The sequence below is a fragment of the Nerophis ophidion genome, linkage group LG01 (genome assembly GCF_033978795.1).
Source record: "Nerophis ophidion isolate RoL-2023_Sa linkage group LG01, RoL_Noph_v1.0, whole genome shotgun sequence".
Taxonomy (NCBI): domain Eukaryota; kingdom Metazoa; phylum Chordata; class Actinopteri; order Syngnathiformes; family Syngnathidae; genus Nerophis; species Nerophis ophidion.
The window spans coordinates 52589660-52615613 of NC_084611.1; the positions used below are offsets into that span (position 1 = coordinate 52589660).

A 25954-nucleotide genomic window follows, 5' to 3' on the forward strand; every position below is an offset into this window, starting at 1 on the left:
CTACTGTGTTGACTGAGTGGGCACCGCCGATGGATGTGCTGCCGGGCACAAAATGGCCACACTGTGAGACACACAATGGATAGATGAACTGTTTGTACACCAAAGCATATTTCCTAAATGGACATGTTTGTACAATGAGGGGTTCATAAATGGAGGTGTTAATATTGAAAACGTGAGTTAACCTATTAAGACCCAAGCTGTTTGTTTACATGCTTTTTTTATTTCTCTTTGCTATTTGGATTTATTGGACCCTAAGAATCATCTTTTGATATGATGTACTTAGTCAATGAGTACACAAACGTGACTTTATGTTTATTGACATGCTAATTCTTATTTTTACAATTTTATTCCAAATTCCATTGTATGTTATACTCTTCTGACACCACCAGACGGCAGTATAAGGGTCCACATAAGTGGCCATAAGACCCCAGTTCAGTAGTGTGCACAAATTGGAAGTAAGAGCTAAAAGGTGCTGTCCATGCATGTGGCCACTAAGCCTTAGAGGTTGATGACTTTTTTTGTCGTCTGATATTGACTTTGTGTTGCTGTTTCTGCACTCATCTTTGTCTCTCCTTCTTCCTTGGCAGGGTTTCTGTCGCTACCTGGAGGAGAGCTTTGACAACCTCAGAGAGCGAGGTGTGGTGATCGGCTACGACGCCCGAGCCCACCCTCCCAGCGGGGGCAGCAGCAAGCACTTTGCCAAGCTGGCGGGCGCCGTGTTCACCAGTCGAGGGGTCCCCGTGCACCTCTTCTCCGACATCACTCCCACTCCCTTTGTGGTATGATGCTGCTTGAGCTTCCCTTTTTAATGACAGAATGGTTTCACTTTAAAATGAGAGTTTACGTTAAATTCCAAACTATGAGTACAGCTAATTATGCTTAAATGGGATTGTGCTGAAAATTTTAATTTTCCTGAAGGAACTCTCCTGAAGGAATAAATAAAGTACTATCTAATCTCTAATCTAGTCTAATTTATGGAATTGTCTCTGCTAATGCCCATAATGCAAATAGTTTTCATTAAACACGTGCAAATAAACTAAAAAAGGTGTGTTATTGTTTGTGCTATGGCGACATCTTCTGGCCGAGTTTGCTCACTGCAGGCGCAGTTAAGTGAACCTTTTATACCAGACCTGGGCAAATTAAGGCCGGGGGCCACATCGGCCAGTTGAGCTTTTCAATCTGGCCCGACGGACATTCCCAAATAATTTTTTGATATCTTTTTTTTTTTTTTTTTTTGTCCTGTCCAGCTTCTCAGGCAAATCATAGAGTTGATGAAGATGCCCATACCGGCTGTTCAGATTTACTATATTTTTTGAGATCTTTAAGATGTAAACTGTAGCGGCCATTATGTTTTTCTAATGACCGTAAGTCTTGAACTATACAAAGTATTTTAATGGTTGGAATTTGTGCTTTGGGATGATTTACCAGTTACTATGGTCATCTCATTAGTTACTATGGTAATCTATGTCACAGCAGCTCAGACGAGGCACCAAGCAGTGTGGGCGGGAAGCGTTTCCACGGACGCGGAAGGAGATTTTCACAACAAAGTTCTAAAGTTTAGTGATATATCAGATACATCAGATTGTAGGTGGGTTTATTTTGTACCCTTCCTGTTAATATTTCACTGTTTGTTGCATTTTTGTTGCGTTTTTGATTGTAAAATATGTCGATCGAAAGGGGGTGTGACATTCATATCTTGGCAATATTCAGTGTTATATCCTTCATAGAAAAATTTAAAATTCCATTACGTTTTTTAGGGTTGGTCTGCCATAACGTTTTTAGCATTGAACTTTGCATTTTAGCAGACATTATCGTGAGGTTTTGTATTAGTGTTCCTAAAAATAGATATTCCGGCCCCTGGACACATTTTTTCCTCTAAATAAGGCCCCCCGAGTCAAAATAAATGCCCAGGCCTGTTTTAAAGCTTTGAACCGGAGACATAAGTGCCGTTCTGTCTTTTAATCGTCCATAGCGTTTCTACTCGTATGGATTCTTCATTTGTCAGTCCAAGCAACGTTTGTAAATTGTACAATATAACTAAAACAATTCTTACTTACTAAACCGTCCCATATGTGATGTCTGTAGGAGTGTTTTCATGCATATTTGTACGTGTACGTATCGTTGGCATTATCTAATATGTTAACAAGTGTCTGTGTTCGTATTATTAACTTACTGTAAATTCCGATCTGTAAGCCACTATTTTTCTCCTGGATTTTCAACCCTGCGGCTTATAAGACGGAACGACTATTTCATGGATATTTGTTCGCGAAGTTGGCTCATGGCAGGTTTTGTGGGTTGAAAATGTACTTCCCGTTTGATCAGCCGTTTTACTGCCTTGTTACAGACACTGTTTGGAAACAATTAAGGTATGAAAATAAAGATTTACAGAATATTTATGTGTAAATAACTCATTTCGCAACGTATATATCTACGGCTAACATATGAAAAAATATATTTCTTTCAAAATATAGTGGGTGCAGCTTATACACCAGTGCTCTATAGTGCAAAAAACACGGTACATCAGATAAATTCCACTTTGTCCCACTTAAGTGCACTTTGCATAACACAGGCAATACTGAATGTGAATAGAAAACACACCCAACATGTGAGATGTGTACAAACACCACGTAATGTTTTATCTGTGCAGCCTTTCACGGTATCACACCTGGGTCTGTGTGCTGGCGTCATGGTGACCGCCTCTCACAACCCCAAACAAGACAATGGCTACAAGGTACCATTTTTTTCCCCCACTGTTTGTGTGAAAGCTTTCTCTCCTGACAGCCCCCCCTTGTTGTAGGTGTACTGGGAGAACGGCGCCCAGATAGTGTCCCCTCACGACAAAGGCATCTCCGAGGCCATAATGGACAATCTGGAGCCTTGGTCGGGATCTTGGGACACAGAGGGTGCACTGAAGAACTCTCTTCTTGAAGACCCCTACCAGGAAATCCACACGCATTACTTCAAAGCCATCCAGAAACACTGTCATCACAGGTACCACATGATGGACACCAACTACTAAGGTTATGGCAACGTGTACTTTTGCAGTCGAGGGGTCTACAAGACCATTTAAGCCAGTAAAAAGCATTTTTGGGCAATTGAAAAATTAAACATACATGGAGTATTAGTCTGTTTTACTCCTAATACGGTACTTTTTTGGCGGGTGGCCCGATTACTGACTGAGCCGGCTTTTTACACTTCAGCTCTTGGCGATCACTCCAGCAGCACTGAGAGTGGACTCAACCAAACTAACTCTCGGTGACGTTGCAATTTTCAATGCCATCAAAGAAATTGACTCAAAAAACACTCCAACCTAAGTAAAGTAAGGCTCCACTTCTCCACCCAAAAAAGGGCTAGCTTGATTCTAATATGCATTTCTCTGCTATTGACATTAGCGGTTTGCCCCTTTTCACTGTCAACAGTTGTTAATGACAACTACAACTAAGATGCATGATACAATCAAACAGCTGGTGCGTAATGCAGTTTTTTTCATTTGCTTAAACACAATTTTACTAACTGTGTGTGTCCAATTCAATTTTCTTAATTCCTAGATTATTTGCTAAATGACACACTTCGGTCAAAACATATGCCCATTCATCAAAATAAAGCAAGCATATGTAACAATGCAGTTTAATTGTCAGCTCACTCACACAGACTTCAAATGATAAGACACTGCGATGAGGTGGCGATTTGTCCAGGGTGTACCCCACCTTCCGCCTTGATTGTAGATGAGATAGGCACCAGGGCCCCCCGCCACCCCAAAGGGAATAAGCATTACAGAATGGATGGATGGATATTGGAGGGATTTACCCAGAACAGTGATAAATACAAAACACAGTTCTAAAAAACGTACTATAAGAAATCACATGTTTGGGGCATTTTAGACTTAGACTTAGACAAACTTTATTAACCCACAAGGGAAATTATTCCATACAATAGCTCAGTTACAAAGGATGGAAAGGATAAAGCAGGTATAAAATAGACAAAAAATTTACCATAATAGCAATATAAAATATAACATATATGTAATATTTACATGATATATGTACAGTATATGATATATACTGATATATTACAGTATATGTTTATGTGATATATACAATATATCACAATTACCATGTACAATATTACAGTTAGAGATGTCCGATAATGGCTTTTTTGCCGACATCCGATATTGTCCAACTCTAATTACCGATTTCGATATCAACCGATACCGATATATACAGTCGTGGAATTAACAAATTGTTATGCCTAATTTTGTTGTGATGCCCCGCTGGATGCATTAAATAATGTAACAAGTTTTTCCAAAATATATCAACTCAAGTTATGGGAAAAAAAACGCCAACATGGCACTGCCATATTTATTATTGAAGTCACAAAGTGCATTTTTTTATTTTAACATGCTTCAAAACAGCAGCTTGGAATTTTGGATATGCTCTCCCTGAGAGAGCTTGACGTGGGCGGGGGGGTGTATATTGTAGTGTCCCGGAAGAGTTAGTGCTGCAAGGGGTTCTGGGTATTTGTTCTGTTGTGTTTATGTTGTGTTACGGTGCGAATGTTCTCCCGAAACGTTTTTGTGATTCTTGTTTGGTGTGGGTTCACAGTGTGGGGCATATTTGTAACAGTGTTAAAGTTGTTTATACGGCCACCCTCAGTGTGACCTGTATGGCTGTTGACCAAGTATGCGTGGAATTCACATGTATGTGTGAAAAGCCGTAGATATTATGTGATTGGGACAGCATGCAAAGTCAGTGCCTTTAAGGTTTATTGGCGCACTGTACTTCTCCCTGCGGCGTTTTGGAAAGTCATAAATTTTACTCTATGAAACCGATACCGATCATTTTGAAACCGATACCGATAATTTCCAATTTTGCATTTTAAAGCATTTATCGTCCGATAATATCGGCAGTCCGATATTATCGGACATCTCTAAATACAGTATATGGATGTAACCTGGGTGACAAAACCCCCATTAAATATCCTCATTTAAATATCCTTTTAAAACGCCATTGAATATTATTTCTAATTAAATATCTTTCTATTTAAATATCATTTTACTTAAATATCCTTTCTATTTAAATAACCTTTCAAATCCCAATTAAATATCCTATTTATTTTTGTGTTTTTGCGTGCGTCATTACGTCACGCGGTCACGTGACCTATTGCGGGAAGCATAAAATCCAGTAGTGGGCTGCTTCCAGGAAGAGCGAGAGGGACGTTGCTGCAGGTATGTGACTCGGTTTTGACGCTTTTAATTATTAACTAAGCCTTTTTACTGAAATGTAATAATGTCGGACTGCAGGAGCCAACTACTGAAGCCGTGGGTCGTTGTGCGAGAGTGTTTAAGTGTGATTTATCTGCGGAATTGGTGAGTTGCATCTGTGTAGCTTACCAGCTACATTCATTTTGAATGGAGCTGTTAGCATCTACTTATATGCCTGTTTCTCTGAATATAGTAAACTGAATGAAACGTTAGCACTATCAACAATTGTCTGATTTGTTTCTGGGTTGTGTTAATTGTTTGATGGTTGTCAATGCTATGCATCCAATGCATTTTATGATGCAGTCCAGTGAACCACTGTCTGCTATGCACCTTATTTGTGGATGCATTGGGTACATTTTGATATTAGAGAATGAATATTTTGATATAACATTTTTTATATTATTTATTCTAATTGGATTTATGAATTATTTATTGTACAATATTAAGAAATATACTTGCTATTTGAATACAGTAGTATTATTTAGTATCTGAATGTGTTTTGTGTGCGCGCACTGGAAAATTGACTGGTCCTGCCCTTGTTGTACAGGCCATGTTGGATGGCGAGCTAGAGCCTGAACTAGAGTCTGAAGCTTTATGCCTGGAAACGAATCAACCGAACTGAATCCACCCAACCAAGCCCCGGGCGGGTAGGAGGCTCCTCAGCAGCCGCTCTGTTTTTTCCCTTTGGTTTTTCCATAACGCAACATATTCATTTCTGTCTCCTGAACCTTCACATTTACCCGTTACCTTCACTAAAACCCCTCTGAACACTGCCACCACAACATGGACTTGGCGAAGTCGTTTAATGAACTGTCGTGTTGCGCAAATACCATTTTTGGTAAAAACAAGGACTGAATCAAGTACTGTATCACATTGTAAATATTGAACGTACTGTAATTTATGTTGGAAATGTGAATGGCCATTCGAATTTACATGTCTGTTTGTTGTTGTTTATTTTTCCTATAATTCTTTAATACAATTTGGTACCATTTAAACTTAAAACCTGTGTTCAGTCTTCATTACTCTCCATTCCTAGAGCTGAATTTAGTTTCTTCTGATCTAGCCCAGTTATATAATTCATTGTTTACTTAATACTTGTACGGTGCTTTACTTAAGTAACATACATGCTACATGTAGTAGCTGCCGCATAAAATAGAGAGCCGAATTGTAATTGGCTGACATGTGTGTGACGATTGCTGACATTTTCTTCGTCTCTTCCACGAATGAGATAAATACCGTATTTTTCGGACTTTAAGTCGCATTCTTCTCCACAGTCCACAGTTTTTATTTTTATTTTTTTTGTTATAGTTTGGCCAAGTCTCACCCATACTACAAAAAAAACGCGACTTATAGTCCGAAAAGTACGGTAATAGTATTTGATATTTTACCGTAATGTGTTAACGATTTCACACATAAGTCGCTCTGGAGTATATGTCGCACCCCTGGCCAAACTATGAAAAAAACTGCGATTTATAATCCAAAAAATACGGTAGATCCAGCAGAAAATAGACATTATAAACGTGCATGCGTGCTCGTTCTTGGAAGAGGAGCCGCTGAACAAGAGGTAGTCTTCTCCTCCGCTGTGAAATAAGTCCGCTTTGGCATATTTTTTCGTAACATTCCGTTCTCATCACAAATAAAAACTTGCTGTGGTACGAAGCCTGCTTCTTCAATCTCTTCAATACGAGCTAGCACAAAATGGCTGCCAGCAGGACACAAAATGAATGGTTTGCACACAGACGCGTATTTAGCACGGATTAAAGGTTCGTTAACCGAAAATGTTTCAAATAGGTGGGCTCGTACCACACCAGGAGAAAACATGTGGTACTTGTTCATCAGGATGTTCTACATTACATCGTTGTCGTGTTGCCTCCTCTCCAGGGACCTCAACAAGAGTTCCCATGTGAAAATTGTGCACACGTCCGTGCACGGTGTGGGCCACACCTTCGTGCAAGCAGCCTTCAAGGCCTTCGACCTTCACCCTCCGTACCCTGTGGCGGAGCAGAAAGATCCAGATCCCGAATTCCCTACGGTCAAATATCCCAATCCCGAGGAGGGAGAGGGAGTCCTGGTATGCATGCAAGGTTTAAGCGATGGCAGAGTTGTGCTAATGCCATCGTTGATGTGTGGGGGTTGTTGTTGTGCGCCACAGACGCTCTCCTTTAACCTGGCCAAGGCTGAGGGCGCTACTGTGGTGTTGGCTAACGACCCAGACGCCGATCGACTCGCTGCCGCTGAGAAGCAAGAAAGGTGTGTTGATATTTTTTTGGAGTCTGTATAAAATCATTGAAATGTAAATAAGGGGAAGAAAAATAAATGTGTTGTTGTCTTCTTACATAAGGACCCTGAATGATAGGCAAAACTCCAAAAAAGTGCAGTTCCCCTTTTAAGTGACACAATGGTAAATGGGTTGTACTTGTATAGCGCTTTTCTACCCCTTTTTTAAGGAGCCCAAAGCGCTTTGACAGTACTTCCACATTCGCCCATTCACACACACATTCACACACTGACGGCGGGAGCTGCCATGCAAGGCGCTAACCAGGACCCATCAGGAGCAAGGGTGAAGTGTCTTGCCCAAGGACACAACGGACGTGACTAGGACGGTAGAAGGTGGGGTTTGAACCAGCAACCCTCAGATTGCTGGAACAGCCACTCTACCAACTTCGCCACGCCGTCCCCTCCAACTTCGCCACGCCGTCCCCTATGTACTATACTTTCCGGGCTATATGAACTGCACCCTTTAAATTTTATTATAAATAAACATTTTTCCATATGGTAGCCGCACCAGACTATAAGCCGCAGATATGTCCGTTGCGAGATGAGTTATTTACACAGAAATATTTTGTAAATGTTTATATTTATATACCTTAATTTTTTTCCAAAAGCTCTTTTAACAAGGCAGTAAAACAGCTGATCAAACAAAACAGAAGTCATCGTCATGGACCCACCAGCTGCGCAAGCTGGCTCTCCAATCAGCGCAACACGGTGACGATTTGGTGAATTTACTGAGGAATTTGTGAAACTGAAACAAAACAAAAGTAAGTTAATAATACTAACACAAACACTTGTAAACGTATTAGCACATTAGCCAATGCCGACGACGATCACTACATTACATTACAATAGCACATACAAATAAAACATTACAACACGGGATGGTTTTGTAAGTAAGAATTGTTTTAGTTATATTGTAAAACTTAGAAACGTGGCTTGGATTAATGAATGAAGACTCCATTAAAAGGTGGAACATCATTTCTTCTTCCAGTTGAAAGCTCTGTAAAAAAAACAACAACAAAAAAAACACACGTGCTGTGAGTGAACTCGCTCAAAAGATGGTGCCATAGCACAAACAATAACACACCTTTTGAGTGTCTTTGCTTTGTTTTTTAATTTTTTATTTTTGAACTATTTGTATCATTGCCGCCAGCAAAGAAAAAATCCATAAAATAGCAGCACCGTTTTATAAGCCGCAGGGCTCAAAGCTTCGGGGAAAAAAATTGTGTCTTCTAGTCCGGAATTTACGGTACGTTATGTCTTGTCCAGCGGAGAGTGGCATGTGTTTAGTGGCATGTGTTTAGTGGCAACGAACTGGGAGCCTTCCTGGGATGGTGGATGTTCCACTGCTGGAAAGAGCAGGAGTTCAAAAGATGGCGCCATAGCACAAACAATAACACATCTATTCAGTGTCTTTGCTTTGCCATATTTTTTTAAACTATATCAATTATGGCCGCCAGCAAAGAAAAAATCCATAAAATAGCCGCACCGTTTTATAAGGCGCTGAACTCAAAGCGTTGGAGAAAAAAAAATAGCGTCGCCCAGTGCGGGATTTTCGGTACGTTATGTCTTGTCTAGTGGAGAGTGGCCTGTGTTTAGTGACAACAAACTGGGAGCCTTACTGGGATGGTGGATGTTCCACAGCTGGTAAGAGCAGGAGTTCAAAAGATGGCGCCATAGTTCAAAAGAGGGCGCCATAGCACAAACAATAACACACCTATTCAGTGTCTTTGCCTTTTTTTTTTTTTTTTCAAACTATTTGTATTACGGCCGCCAGCAAAGAAAAATCCATAAAAATAACCGCACCATTTTATAAGCCGCAGGGCTCAAAGCGTCGGAAAAAAAATAGCGTCTCCTAGTCCCGAATTTATGGTATGTTATGTCTTGTCTAGTGGAGAGTGGCGTGTGTTTAGTGGCAACGAACTGGGAGCCTTACTGGGATGGTGGATGTTCCACTGCTGGAAAGAGCAGGAGACCAACGCTGCCGCCGTGAAAAATGTCTACATGTTAGCAAGCACCGTCTCATCCAAGATTTTGCGCGCCATTGCCCTCAAGGAAGGCTTCCACTTTGAGGTAATGTAAAGAAGGAGGAGCTTTTTGGGGCAGGAGCACACAACAAATACAACTGTTTCTGTGGAAACAGGAAACACTGACCGGGTTCAAGTGGATGGGGAACAGAGCCAGGGACCTTTTGAATTGGGGCAAGACGGTTCTGTTCGCCTTTGAGGAGGCCATAGGTAAACACACTCGCACACACCCTCTTATCATGAACTTGTGGTGCTCAACTAGAAGAATTGCAGGGATCCGCCTCGTATCACGAGCTGCTTTCATGTGATTCACATTAAGGCCTATTGTAAATTATTCTTCCTAAGCTAAATTAAAGTGCCTGCAGCATTAAGCAATGCAACATACAACTACACCAGTTAATCAGGCTGAGGTCATGTCCACACCAACATGGGAGAATTCCAAAAACATATTTGGGGTTAAAACAATCTCCATCCACGCAAGTGTAGTTTCTTGACCATCTATGTCTACACACACACATACAGCTGCTCTCTTGCACATTTTGTCCAATCAGAAGCCTGACAAAAGCAGCAATAGCTGACTTGGTGGCACTACACCTCCTGTTTATTTTGATATACTTTAGATGTAAAATGACGTGCATTATCTTTAAAACCAGCCTGCATGTACACAGAGCCCTGGGAACTTAATTAAAGAGCGCATGCACACCTGTGCGGCTGAAACCCAACACTCATAGAATCAAAACATGTTCTGCAATAAGGGGACATATTTTATGTGAATTATTATATATATAATATAATTTTCTTTGGCAGCTTAGTAACAGATGACCATGCTAATTTACGCTCTTGGGTCAGACACTTATTTCGATTAGATGTTTAATTTTTTGTTTTATTCATTTATTTTTGATTTTATTTTGTAATGGTACTTTGATTATTATTAATAGTTTATTGTTTTTATTTGAATAGTTTTGTCATCCTATTCTAGTCAATTATTAGTAGGGATGTCCGATAATATCGGCAGTCCGATATTATGCTTTAAAATGGAATATCGGGAATTATCGGTATCGGTTTCAAAATTATTGGTATCAGTTTCAAAAAGTAAAATGTATGACTTTTTCAAACGCCGCTGTGTACACGGACATAGGGAGGAGTACAGCGCGCAAATAAACTTAAAAGGCACTTCCTTTGCGTGCCGGCCCTGTTACATAATATCTATGGCTTTTCAGACATAAGTGAATGCCAGTCATACTTGGTCAACAGCCATACGGGTCACACTGAGGGTGGCCGTATAAACAACTTTAACACTGTTACAAATATGCGCCACACTGTGAACCCACACTAAACAAGAATGACAAACACATTTCGGGAGAACATCTGCACTGTAGCACAACAGAACAAATACCCAGAACCCTTTGCAGCACTAACTCTTCCGGGACGCTACAATATATCCCCACCTCAACCTCCAAATGCTCTCAGGTAGAGCATGTCCCAAATTCCAAGCTGCTGTTTTGAGGCATGTTAAACAAAATTAATGCAGTTTGTGACTTCAATAATAAATATGGCAGTGCCATGTTGGCATGTTTTTTTCCATAACTTGAGTTGATTTATTTTGGAAAACCTTGGTTGCAGGTTCGCTCCCTGCCTCTTGCCAATCCAAATCACTGCCATTGTGTCCTTGAGCAGGACACCTCCCCCTTGGCCCCAGTGCCGCTCACACTGGTGAATGAATGATGGGTGGGGGTCGTAGGCGCAAATTGGCAGCCACGCTTCCTTCAGTCTACCCCAAGGCAGCTGTGGCTACAAATGTAGCTTACCACCACCTTGTGTGAATGTGGAGTGGGTGTTCACTTCTCTGTGAGCACTTTCAGTAGCTAGTGATAGAAAAGCGCTATATAAATCTATTCCATTATTATTATTATTATTATTATTATTACTACTATTATTGTTATTACTATTCATGTTTTAATAACTTCTACTGCAAATGAATAAATGTCGGCTCTAAATATCGGGTATCTGCCTCCTTGATGACTAATAATCGGTAATAGAATCAGAAGAGTTTTTATTGCCATTATTTGAGAACGGGTTCTCAAACTAGGAATTTTACTTGGCGCAATGGTGCAACATAAAACACATACAACACAGAATAGAATAACATGAGCTGTAACTGAGCTATCAGATCTTGATATTGTTCATGTCCCTGATGGCCTTTAAAAACATGTCTGTGGATCTTCGGTCTTTACCAGCATTATGTTTTGCCCCATGCTTATCATCAAATTGCATTGCCTTGAATTGTGTGTGCACGTGTGTGTGTTGCAGGCTACATGTGCAGTCCGTCAGTGTTGGACAAAGATGGGGTGAGCGCTGCTGCCATAGCTGGAGAAATGGTCTCCTACCTGGCTGCTAAACACAAGAGTCTTTCTCAGCAACTCACGAGCATCTATGAAGAGTAAGCAACACAAGTACACACATTACACTCAGCATCAAGGGTTGGAATTGGGGGGTAAGTCACCAAAAATGATTCCCGGGCATGGCCACAGCTGCCGCTCACTAGTCCCCTCACCTACCAGGGGGTGATCAAGGGTGATGGGTCGAATGCAGAGAATAATTTCGCCACACCGAGTGTGTGTATGTGACAATCATTGATACTTTCACTTTTAATTAGATAGATAGACAGACAGACAGACAGATTGATAGATTGAGTGATTGATTGATTCCTTCTGGAGAGTTCCATCAGGAAAATTTAAATTCCAGAAGCAGTGTACAGAATTGAGATCGAATTTAAAAAGTAAAAAATTACGCACAATGCATCAGGAAAGTATTCACAGCATTTTACTTTTTTATGTTACAGCCTTAATTCCAAAATGGAATGCATTAATTGTTATCCTCGAAATTCTACATACAATATCCATTTAAAGACAATATGATGTTTATTTTTTTGCTTTTGTTTTTTGTTAATTAAAAAAAGAAGAAAAACAAAAAACACAGATGTTGATAAGAAATTACAGCCTTTGCTCAATACTTTGACGCACCTTTGGTGGAAATTACAGCCTCAAGTCTTTTTGAATACAATGCCACAAGCTTGGCACACCTATCTTTGGGCAGTTTCTCTTATTCCTCTTTGCAGCTCCTGTCAAGCTCCATCAGGTTGGATGGGAAGTGTATGTTTTCACCCAGGATGTCTTTGGACCTTGCTGCATTCATCTTTCCCTCTATCCTGACTATCTTGATTTGCAGTTCCTGCCACTGATAGCCATCCCCCACACCATGATGCTGCCATGGGTGCCATGAATAAAAGTAGCTTCTATGAAATGCTCAGTCATTCACAAACAAGGATGGGGCGAGGGTCACTACCTTGTCAACAAATGCGTGAGCAGTTTGTCCAACAGTTTAAGAACAATATTTCTCAACCAGCTTATGCAAGGCAATATCTAGGGTCTATGATATCATCAAAAGGTTCAGAGAATCTGGAGAAATCACTGCACGTAACATTAAATGCCCGTGACATTCAATCCCTCAGGTGGTACTGCATCAAAAACCAACATCAGTGTGTAAAGGATATCACCACATTGGCTCAGGAACACTTCAGAAAACCACTGTCAGTAACTACAGTTGGTCGCTACATCTGTAAGTGAACGTTAAAACTCTACTATGCAAAGCAAAAGCTATTTATCAAAAACACCCAGAAACGCTGCAGGCTTTGCTGGGCATGAGCTTATTATTTGAAAAAAAAAAAAAGTTTCTCAGTTCAAACATTAAATTTCTTGTTTTTGCTGAATTTTCAATTGAGTATAATTTGAAAATGATTTGCAAATCACTGTATTCTGTTTTTATTTACCATTTATTTCACTGGTTTTGGGTTTTGTACATTGCATTTTTTTGTTGTAATAAATTTGCAGAAATTAAAATGATAACATTTCCACATTGTCATTATGCTGTATTGTGTGTAGAATTTTGAGGACAAAAATATATGTATCCCATTTTGAAATAAGGCTGTTGCATAAAAAAACATGGAAAAAGTGAATCACTGTGAATACTTTCCTGATGCACTGTATTATTCCCAGGCAGAAGGTGATGTTTTTCTGATATTCTGTAATCCCAGGTACGGCTACCACCTGAGTAAGAACTCTTACTTCATCTGCCACGACCAGAAAGTCATCCGCAGCCTATTCGAGGACCTGCGTAACTACGGCGGCAGCAAGGATTCCTACCCAACCAAATGCGGTCCATTCGCCATCACTGCTGTCCGCGACCTGACCACTGGCTACGACAGCAACCAGCCCGGTAACAAGGCGGTACGTACTAACCCTACTTTAGTCTTTAGAATGGTCGTTACCAAGGACAACACGAATAGCAAACTTGCTGCTGTAGTTGTTTTGGAATCGTGAAGCGCTCTATTTATGTGGAAATGGCTTCTCTCCAAATTCCACATTTGCAGCTTTGAGTCACTTTCGCCTCACTTTCCTGGCTTCCGTCTGCTCCAACGTCTCAATCTTCCTTTGTGCTCGCCTCTAGAAGCAGCAGTTCATCCTCCGTATATTCAGCTTCAAAAAGATAAGGTTGTGAATCCTCATTTGGCCAAATTTAGTCATCCTTGTTGTTAGTTATCATGATTAGAACACAAATGTTTTGTATCCGGATGTTGGAACACATTTGTTGCCTGAAGTCAGACGTGCATTGCTATGAAAATGCAAATCAATGCTTGAAAGAAGTCAGTTATGGCAATGATTAAAATGATCAGAATAAGGTGAATCTCCTCTCTGAGCTGCCACCTTATCGTGGTAGAGGAGTTTGCGTGTCCCAATGATCCTAGGAGCTATGTTGTCCGGGGGATTTATGCCCCCTGGTAGGGTCTCCCAAGGCAAACAGGTTCTAGGTGAGTGATCAGACAAAGAGCAGCTCGAGGACCTCTATGAAGAAGATAAAACATGGACCCAGATTTCCCTCGCCCGGACGCGGGTCACCGGGGCCCCCCTCTGGAGCCAGGCCCGGAGGTGGGGCATGATGGCGAGCGCCTGGTGGCCGGGCCTGTTCCCATGGGGCACGGCCGGGCACAGCCCGAAGAGGCAACGTGGGTCACCCCTCCAATGGGCTCACCACCCTTAGCAGGGGCCATAGAGGTCGGGTGCAATGTGAGCTGGGCGGCAGCCGAAGGCAGGGCACTTGGCGGTCCGATCCTCGGCTACAGAAGCTAGCTCTTGGGACGTGGAGCTTCACCTCACAGGGGGGGAAAGAGCCTGAGCTAGTGCGCGAAGTGGAGAAGTTCTGGCTGGATATAGTCGGACTCACTTCGACGCACAGCAAGGGCTCTGGAACCACTTCTTTCGAGATGGGCTGGACCCTCTTCCACTCTGGCGTTGCCGACAGTGAGAGGCGACGGGCTGGGGTGACAATTCCGGTTGCCCCCCGGCTTAAAGCCTGCACGTTGGAGTTCAACCCAGTGGACGAAAGGGTAGCCTCCCTCCGCCTTCGGGTGGGGGGACGGGTCTTGACTGTTGTTTGTGCTTACGCACCAAACAGCAGTTCAGAGTACCCACCCTTTTTGGGTACACTCGAGGGAGTATTGGAAAGTGCTCCCCCGGGTGATTCCCTTGTCCTACTGGGGGACTTCAACGCTCATGTTGGCAATGACAGTGAAACCTGGAGAGGCGTGATTGGGAAGAATGGCCGCCCGGATCTGAACCCAAGTGGTGTTTTGTTATTGGACTTTTGTGCTCGTCACAATTTGTCCATTACAAACACCATGTTCAAACATACGGGTGTCCATATGTGCACTTGGCAACAGGACACCCTAGGCCGCAGTTCCATGATCGACTTTGTAGTTGTGTCATCTGATTTGCGGCCTTATGTTTTGGACACTCGGGTGAAGAGAGGGGCAGAGCTTTCTACCGATCACCACCTGGTGGTGAGTTGGCTGCGATGGTGGGGGAGGATGCCGGACCGGCCTGGCAGGCCCAAACGCATTGTGAGGGTCTGCTGGGAACGTCTGGCAGAGTCTCCTGTCAGAGAAAGTTTCAATTCCCACCTCCGGAAGAACTTCGAACATGTCACGAGGGAGGCGCTGGACATTGAGTCCGAGTGGACCATGTTCCGCACCTCTATTGTCGAGGCGGCTGATAGGAGCTGTGGCCGCAAGGTAGCTGGTGCCTGTCGGGGCGGCAATCCTAAAAACCCTTGGTGGACACCAGCGGTGAGGGATGCCGTCAAGCTGAAGAAGGAGTCTTATCGGGTCCTTTTGGCTCATAGGACTCCGGAGGCAGTGGACAGGTACCGACAGGCCAAGCGGTGTGCGGCTTCAGCGGTCGCTGAGGCAAAAACTCGGACATGGGAGGAGTTCGGGGAAGCCATGGAAAACGACTTCCGGACGGCTTCGACGCGATTCTGGACCACCGTCCGCCACCTCAGGAAAGGGAAGCAGTGCACTATCAACACCCTGTATGGTGCGGATGGTGTTCTGCTGACCTCAACTGCGGATGTTGTGGATAGGTGGAAGGAATACTTCGAAGACCTCCTCAATCCCACCAACACGTCTTCCTATGAGGAAGCAGTGCCTGGGGAATCTGTGGTGGACTCTCCTATTTCTGGGGCTGAGGTCGCTGAGGTAGTTAAAAAGCTCCTCGGTGGCAAGGCCCCGGGGGTGGACGAGATCCGCCCGGAGTTCCTTAAGGCTCTGGATGCTGTGGGGCTGTCTTGGTTGACAAGACTCTGCAGCATCGTGTGGACATCGGGGGCGGTACCTCTGGATTGGCAGACCGGGGTGGTGGTTCCTCTCTTTAAGAAGGGGGACCGGAGGGTGTGTTCCAACTATCGTGGGATCACACTCCTCAGCCTTCCCGGTAAGGTTTATTCAGGTGTACTGGAGAGGAGGCTACGCTGGATAGTCGAACCTCGGATTGAGGAGGAACAGTGTGGTTTTCGTCCTGGTCGTGGAACTGTGGACCAGCTCTATACTCTCGGCAGGGTTCTTGAGGGTGCATGGGAGTTTGCCCAACCAGTCTACATGTGCTTTGTGGACTTGGAGAAGGCATTCGACCGTGTCCCTCGGGAAGTCCTGTGGGGAGTGCTCAGAGAGTATGGGGTATCGGACTGTCTTATTGTGGCGGTCCGCTCCCTGTACGATCAGTGCCAGAGCTTGGTCCGCATTGCCGGCAGTAAGTCGAACACATTTCCAGTGAGGGTTGGACTCCGCCAAGGCTGTCCTTTGTCACCGATTCTGTTCATAACTTTTATGGACAGAATTTCTAGGCGCAGTCAAGGCGTTGAGGGCTTCCGGTTTGGTGACCGCAGTATAAGGTCGCTGCTTTTTGCAGATGATGTGGTACTGATGGCTTCATCTCACCGGGATCTTCAGCTCTCACTGAATCGGTTCGCAGCCGAGTGTGAAACGACCGGAATGAGAATCAGCACCTCCAAGTACGAGTCCATGGTTCTCGCCCGGAAAAGGGTGGAATGCCATCTCCAGGTTGGGGAAGAGACCCTGCCCCAAGTGGAGGAGTTCAAGTACCTAGGAGTCTTGTTCACGAGTGGGGGAAGAGTGGATCGTGAGATCGACAGGCGGATCGGTGCGGCGTCTTCAGTAATGCGGACGTTGTACCGATCCGTTGTGGTGAAGAAGGAGCTGAGCCGGAAGGCAAAGCTCTCAATTTACCGGTCGATCTACGTTCCCATCCTCACCTATGGTCATGAGCTTTTGGGTCATGACCGAAATGAGTTTCCTCCGCCGTGTGGCGGGGCTCTCCCTTAGAGATAGGGTGGGAAGCTCTGCCATCCGGGAGGAACTCAAAGTAAAGCTGCTGCTCCTCCACATCGAGAGGAGCCAGATGAGGTGGTTCGGGCATCTGGTCAGGATGCCACCCGAACGCCTCCCTAGGGAGGTGTTTAGGGCACGTCCAACCGGTAGGAGGCCACGGGGAAGACCCAGGACACGTCGGGAAGATTATGTCTCCCGGCTGGCCTGGGAACGCCTCGGGATCCCCCGGGAAGAGCTAGACGAAGTGGCTGGGGAGAGGGAAGTCTGGGTTTCCCTGCTTAGGTTGTTGCCCCCGCGACCCAACCTCGGATAAGCGGAAGAAGATGGATGGATGGATGGATGGAAAATAAGGTGAATATTGAACATATTACATATTGTTATGAAGGTGTCTGTTACTACATTTTATATATATATATACTTGCAGTGTGTGTATTGTACATAGTACATACTGTTACAATATGATGGTGTCTGTTACTACATTATATATATATATATATATATATATACTTGCTCTGAAGTGAATTATATTTATATAGCGCTTTTTCTCTAGTGACTCAAAGCGCTTTACATAGTGAAACCCAATATCTAATTTTTACATTTAAACCAGTGTGGGTGACACTGGGAGCAGGTGGGTAAAGTGTCTTGCCCAGGGACACAACAGCAGTGACTAGGATGGCGGAAGCGGGGATCGAACCTGCAACCCTCAAGTTGCTGGCACGGCCGCTCTACCAACCGATTTATACCGCCCCTGTGTGTATATTGTACATATTACATATTGTTATGAAGGTGTCTGTTACTACATTTTATATATATATTAGGGACGGCGTGGCGCAGTGGGAGAGTGGCCGTGCGCAACCCGAGGGTCACTGGTTCAAATCCCACCTAGAACCAACCTCGTCACGTCCGTTGTGTCCTGAGCAAGACACTTCACCCTTGCTCCTGATGGGTGCTGGTTGGCGCCTTGCATGGCAGCTCCCTCCATCAGTGTGTGAATGTGTGTGTGAATGGGTAAATGTCAAAGCGCTTTGAGTACCTTGAAGGTAGAAAAGCGCTATACAAGTACAACCCATTTATCATTTATACACATATGTATATATACACACATATATATATATATACACACATATTGTACATATTACATATTATGAAAGTGACTGTTACTACATTTTATATATATATATATATATATACATACACATATATATGTATATATATATATATGTGTGTGTATATATATACACATATATATATACTTGCAATGTGTATATTGTACATATTACATATTATTATGAAAGTGACTGTTACTACATTTTATATATATATATATATATACATACACATATATATATATATATATATATATATATGTATGTGTATATATATATATATATATATATACACATACATATATATATATATATACATATAAATACTTGCAATGTGTATGTACATGCAATGTGTATGTTGTACATATTACATCAGGGGTCGGGAACCTTTTTGGCTGAGAGAGTCATGAAAGCCGAATATTTTAAAATGTATTTCCGTGAGAGCTGTATAATCAATCAATCAATCAATCCACTTTATTTATATAGCACATTTAAACAACAATAACGTTTCCAAAGTGCTGCACAACCATGTTACAAACAATTGTAAAAAATAAATAAAATAAAATTAAAAAAGTATATATATGTATATATTATGCTCCACCAATGACTGAATAAAAACAAAAAATAAATAAATATAAAACCAATAAAAACAATATAAAAACAAATATGATTAAAACTATTTTAAAGGGTAAAATCAATTAAAACAGTAAAATAGAAATCAAAGTGTATAAAAAACACTGAGGACAACAGAGGACCACACAACTCACGTAGTGTTGAAAGCCAAAGAAAAAAAGTGGGTCTTAAGACGAGACTTAAAACACTCCACTGTGGAAGCAGTTTGAACATGGAGCGGCAGAGTGTTCCAGAGCTTAGGGCCGACCACAGAGAAGGCCCTGTCTCCCCTGGTCTTAAGTCTGGTCTTGGGCACCACGAGCTGGAACTGGCTCTCGGACCTCAGAGCGCGCAGGAATGTAAATTTGGATAAGGTCCGAGATATATTGAGGTGCCAGTCCATGTAAAGATTTAAAAACAAACAGCAATGTTTTAAAATCAATTCTAAAATGAACAGGGAGCCAGTGCAAACTCTGAAGAATTGGGGTTATATACTGGCGTTTCCTGGCCCCTGTTAAAAGTCGTGCTGCCGCGTTCTGAACTAACTGCAACCGGGAAAGAGCTTTTTGGTTAATGCCAGCATAAAGTGCATTGCAGTAGTCCAGGCGACTTGAAATAAAAGCATGCACGACTTGTTCAAAAAGGTTAAAAGATAAAAACGGTTTAACCTTTACTAAAAGACAAAGGTGATAAAAACACGATTTTAAGACGCCATTGACTTGTTTGTCTAGTTTAAAATCGCTGTCTATAGTGACGCAAGGCTGGTGACTTTGGGACGCACATAATTTTGCAATGGTCCCAAGTCAGTGAGGGCCGGACCAAAAACTAAAATTTCCGTTTTTCCTCATTCATTATTAAAAAATTCTGGGCTAACCAAGCCTTGACGTCGCATAGACAGTTAAGAAGGGGTGTCAGGGGGCCGTGGCTTTTTGAAATCGGCATATAAATTTGGCAGTCATCTGCATAAAAGTGATAAAACACTCCATGTTTCTTAAAAATATCTCCAAGAGGGAGGAGATAAAGAGCGAACAGGATGGGGCCTAAAATAGATCCCTGGGGGACACCACAGTAAAGCGGGGCAGAAGAGGAGGTGGCGTCCCCCAGCCTGACAGAGAAGGACCTCTCAGACAGGTAAGATCTGAACCACGCTAACGCAGTCCCCCTGACACCCACACAGTCTCTCAGGCGGTCTAAAAGAATTGTGTGGTCGACTGTGTCAAAGGCAGCTGTAAGATCTAAAAGCACTAAAATGGCAGAGCTGCCAGAATCAGACATTAAAAGAAAGTCATTAAAAACCTTTAAAAGTGCAGATTCATTCCTGTGCAAATCTTTGTATCCAGACTGAAATTGATCTAAAGTGCTATTTTCATCTAAAAAAGGCTGCAGTTGTGCCAAAACACATTTCTCCAAAATGTTTGACACAAAAGTTAATTTGGAAATGGGCCGATAATTTGACAAACTTGTCGGATCAAGACCTGTTTTTTTTAATCAAAGGCTCAACAACAGCTCTTTTACAAAAGGAGGGGACACAGCCAGAAATCAAGCTGCTGTTGATGATGTTCCTAACAGACAAATCAAAAGTGTCCCAGATTTCTTTAAAAAAGCGAGGGGGGACTGGGTCTGTGGGACATGACGGGGGTTTTAGCTTGCTGACTATTCCTGTAAGTTCAGGCATGGACACAGGCTCAAAGTGACAGAACACAGTTGAGCACTGAGTGGCCACATTAAAACTTAATGGAAAACGAGAAAGATTTGCCCGAATAGAAGCAACCTTATCATTAAAAAAGGAGAGAAATTTTTCACAAGTTTCACTTGTCATCGCTAGTGAAGTGGCTGGATTCGGTTTAAGAACATTACTAATAGTATTAAAAAGAACACGTGGCTTACTGATGCTATTTAAAATTAAGTCTGAAAAATATTTTGTTTTCTCAGCTTTAACCACACTTTGATAATTTCGACAGTTTTCTTTTAAAATTTGATAGGAGACTTCCAAGTGATCCCCTTTCCACTTGCGCTCCGCCCTTCGCCACTCACGCCGAGCTGTGCGTGTGGTTTCATTGAGCCAAGGTTCCTGTTTTGGTTTGGGACGTATAGCTCTGAGGGGCGCTATACTATCCAGAATCTTAGAACATGTCGAAAGAAAAGAGTACATCAATTGTTCAGTGTCTGCAGGGTGTGATATACTCTGCATATACTCAGTAAACAAAGGAGAAAAGGCGGCTGCGGTGTCAGACCTAATAACACGCGCATGACGCACGGCAAGCGGCTTTACATCAGGTTCAAAAGTTAAATTAACCATAACAGGACTGTGATCACTGAACACCGCATCACCAATAACAACATTGTCAACAATAAAACCATAAGACAGTACGAGGTCTAGTGTATGCCTGCGTTCGTGTGTAGAACCACACACAGACTGTACAAAGTTAAAAGAGTCAATGACATTCAGGAAGCTCCTGGATAATGGTTCGTCTGGGCAGCAGGTGTGAATATTAAAATCACCAACAATTAAGACACGATCATATTTGGGCAGGATTTCGGCCAGAAATTCAGAAAAGTCATTTATAAAGTCTTTGTGGTACTTGGGTGGTCGATATACGACGACACACAGGACGACATCAGAAAGACCCAGTTCAAACATGCATAGTTCGAAGCTTGAAAAGGAGGATTGCAGGCGGATCTGACGGCATTTAAAGTCATTTTTAAAAACGACTGCTAATCCTCCTTTTCGGCCGGACGACCATGGAGAATTAAAATAGGAACACTCCGGAGGCAGAAGTTCATTAAGAGCGGCGGACTCACCGACTCTCAGCCAGGTTTCTGTCAAACAGAGGAGGTCCAGTCCGCGGGAGACGAATAAATCCTTCAGGATAAATGTTTTGTTGGTCAATGATCTTGCGTTAACAAGACTGAACTAAACGGGGGCCGGCGCGTCCAAGGCCGCTGCTAATCCAGGTGAGGCCCGACACAGAGCCCGCAGGTGGCGGGAATTCACGCCGCGTCTCCGGGGGCGGGGTCAGCAGGAGCGAGGCGGGCGAGCTTCCCTCTGCAGACCGACAACAGGCACAATCCAGGACCCGGGGGGATCCAGCGAACGCGGGTGCAGGAAGAGACCAGGTACCGGACCATACCTCCTTCGGTAAGCCACAGAAAGGCGGGCCAGGAGTGCCCTAACTCTCACCAGCTGGCCGCCACGTTTGCCGCAGCGCCGGTGGCGCTTTCGCCGGGGGGGAGGAGCCAGTGGGCGAAAAAGGAAAGGAGGAATCCGGCCAGGTGAGAACGCTGACTTGGACGTCGAAAAACCAACGTCGAAGTTGATCATGTCCGTGTGAGAGGGACACAGATCCAACAGCGTTCGGCGATCATACACAAACAGTGAGTCGACAGGGACAACAAAAAAACGTGAACAGCACAAAAACAAACAGAACTGACAGCGATAGACGGCAGGCCATAGCACACACTGGCGCCATCTTGGATTTTCCCATCATAATATTTTTAACACTGAATACAACTGTCAGGTTCAAACATGGATAACATCTATTAAACAGACAAGAAGCAAGGAATTAAACAGAGACTGGATTCAATTTAGCTCGATGAGGAGAAACGCGTAGACCTGTACCCTTGTACTGTGTCGTCCCACGCTCTGACAAGAGAATTCTATGCTTCCTCTTTTATTTGGACTTTCACTGATTACAACAACTAAATGGTGCATCTCTTATTCTTTTTAATAATATTGTTATACTGAAGGAAACCAATAATAAATAAAATACTTTTGACCATTAATGCGACTTCTTGAACAGGTGCGATAGAAACGGATGGATGGATTAAAATGCATGAGAATGTTTTATATTTTGAACGTTATTTTTAACACTGTGATTACCAGTGGAATTATTAATTACTTATCGTGTTAAGCAACGTCAGCTAAGATTTATCTGAGAGCCAGATGCAGTCATCAAAAGAGCCACATCTGGCTCGAGAGCCATAGGTTCCCTACCCCTGTATTACACATTGTTATGAAGGTGACTGTTACTACATCATATATAATTGCAGTGTGTATATTAAAACGTTTATGGAGGGTTTTGAAGTTGTCTTAGAGGCTTTGAAGGTTACAAAAGTGACTCCTGTTAGCTGCATCTCCTTAACGTTTTTCATCTTTTTTAAAATCATAAAAGAAAAAGACATGTGTTCTTGTCTCTCATGATTGTGAACAATGGGCAAATAAAAAAAAAAACGTGCAGTTCCCCTTTAAAAAACACCCTGCTTCTGCACCTGCTTCTAAAATGAACATAGAACTACACTATTTATATTCTCACCAGGGTTTTTTTCACCCTTCCCTGCCCCATATTCTTGTCCCCAGATTCTTCCCACCTCCCGTTCCAGTCAGATGATCACCTTCACCTTCTCCAACGGGGGCGTGGCCACCATGAGGACCAGCGGCACCGAGCCCAAAATCAAGTACTACACGGAGCTGTGTGCCGCCCCCGGTAACAGGTACGAAAACACTCTGCAACGCTGGCAAGGCGCCTACCGCTCATGTGTCCTCTCCTGTCGGCAGTAATGTGAAGCACCTGAAGGAGGAACTGGACCAGTTGGTCAGTGCCATCGTTGAAAACTTCTTTCAGCCACAAAAAAACAAACTGCAGCCAAAGCCAGAGTAGAAGTGATATATTTTTATGAATATCACTTAGATCACGTACTGTCCATGGTATGTCTTCTTGGTACGACATATCATTGAGCAGAATGTTACTGTGAACACAATATTCTCATGAGTCTTTATTTTCATATTGTGAGTGGATTTTAGAGATATTTCCCTGTCTCGGTGCTCATAGTGTCGTGTGTTTTCACCGAAACGGGGCGTCCTTTAAGCGTAACACAATCATTCCTGCTACACATCAACACATACTGTATTGCATTCCAGGCTGCTATGCTTGACACTGCGAGTAAGAGCCCGTGAGAAAGTGCTCAATTGTTTTGCTTCCTTTAAAAGTCTTAAACGCCACTCGGCACTGACTGAACCCTCTTCTGCTGTTGTTTCTCTCTGTGGAAATAAACCTTCCAAAACATTTCCCGGACTACTCATGTATTCAGAAAGAGATCAAATAATTAATTATTCCACTGCGTAAATAAATACAGACCGTATTTTCCGGACTATGGAGTGCACCGACATAAAAGCCACACCACAACATTTTAGAAGGAAAAAAAATGTTTTTCCATATATTAGCCGCAGCATACTCTAAACCGGGCAGCATAGGGGAACAAGGGTTAGTGCATGTGCCTCACAATACGAAGGTCCTGACTAGTCCTGGGTTCAATCCCGGGCTCAGGTGCTTTCTGTGTGGAGTTTGCATGTTCTCCCCGTGACTGCGTGGGTTCTTTCCGGCTTCCTCCCAACTCCAAAGACATGCACCTGGGGATAGGTTGATTGGCAAACACTAAATGGTCCCTAGTGTGTGAATGTTGTCTGTATATCTGATGAGGTGGCGACTTGACCAGGGTGTACACTGCCTTCCGCCCGAATGCAGCTGAGATAGGCTCTGTCAGGCTTGGTAAAAACGAAAGGACTCAGATGCAGAGTAGGGAACTTCCACAGGCTTTTATTTTGATAGCTTCCTTTCACCTCCAAAGTCAAGGAATTACAATGTCTATATTAACCAAAAATCGAATCGCCGAAAAAGGTTCCAAAAAAAAAGGAATAACCAAAAATCACTCTTAAAGGAGGAAAACACAAAAACAAAGACAAACTATAATTGGCGCCGTTATTGCCATAAAATGTATTAACAAAAAATGCTCCAACTAGAGGAAGAAACAACAGCTATGAGAAATTCTACACGATCTAATCTAATAAAGTTTTAACAAAAAATTGTCACTCAATAATTTGAGGAAAGAATGAAAAATTACTTAACTTACCACTTCAGTTGAATAAACTAAATAACAAAAAAACACTCTGCTGAGGAGGAAGAAAGGAAAACTCAAAATAGTAACGAAGGGATTCAGGATCAAGGAACATAAGCACGAGACGAGGCAAGGTAAGGCAAGGCATGGACATGGACGCTAGAGAGCAGGAATAAACGAAACAATCTGGCACAGAACAAAGAGAGGAGTGGGCTTATAAGACACATGAGGGTAATAGGGAACAGGTGGAAAAAATCAGGGAACAGGGATGACGTCAGACTGAGGACACAAAAGGAAGGGCAAGTGACCTGAAACATGCAAATCATAAGACAGAAAAAACCAAGACAAGACATCCCTCACCGCGGTGTGACAGGCTCCAGCACCCCCCGCAACCCAAAAGGGACAAGCGGTAGAAAAGGGATGGATGGATGGATGGACTGTAAACCGCAGCTATACATGTAGGTTTTTACACAGAAATTTTTATTTACATACCTTAATTGTTTCCAAACGGTGACTGTAACACCGCAGTAAAACTGAAGATCAAACAAAACAGAAGTCATCTAGCTGCGGAAGCTAACTGTCCAATCAGCTCAACAGACTCGATAACTCCCATGTTGACGCTTTAGTGAATTTACTAAACTGAAACAACATTAACATAACGCCACTGTAAGCTAATAATACAAAGAAATGTGTTAGCATATTAGCTCATGCGAACCAAGTTGGCTTGATTACATTACGGTGGCACGTACAAATATGCATGAAAACACTCCTACAGACATCACACACGGGGAGGTTTAGTATTTAAGACTTGTTTTAGTTATATTGTAAAACTTACAAACGTTTCTGAGTGATGAATGATGAATCCATACCAGTAGAAACGCAACGGACAGCTAGAAGACCGAACGGCATTTGTACTGCCGGTTGAAAGCAGAAGTTCAAGTATTTGCATTATGGCCGTCAGCGAAGGAAAATCCATAAATTAGCCACACCGTTTTATAAGTTGCATGGTACAAAGCGTAGGAAAAAACTATCTGCTTGTAGT

The 25954-nt window shown here is 42.8% G+C and overlaps 1 protein-coding gene across 2 annotated transcripts in view; it reads left to right on the top strand.

Annotated features, from left to right (window-relative positions):
- pgm2 (phosphoglucomutase 2) overlaps window positions 1-24085 on the top strand; it is a 38537-nt gene extending 14452 nt beyond the window's left edge. Inside the window, exons 3-13 of one of the 2 annotated variants that reach the window (XM_061907031.1) lie at window positions 588-779; window positions 2648-2731; window positions 2798-2991; window positions 7142-7331; window positions 7413-7510; window positions 9427-9607; window positions 9678-9771; window positions 11872-12001; window positions 13655-13847; window positions 23378-23511; window positions 23576-24085. In XM_061907031.1, coding sequence (XP_061763015.1) covers window positions 588-779; window positions 2648-2731; window positions 2798-2991; window positions 7142-7331; window positions 7413-7510; window positions 9427-9607; window positions 9678-9771; window positions 11872-12001; window positions 13655-13847; window positions 23378-23511; window positions 23576-23678 — 1593 coding nt within the window. In that variant the 3' untranslated portion in view covers window positions 23679-24085. The other variant, XR_009807590.1, reaches the window with a different exon arrangement.
- The last annotated feature ends 1869 nt before the right edge of the window (window positions 24086-25954 follow it).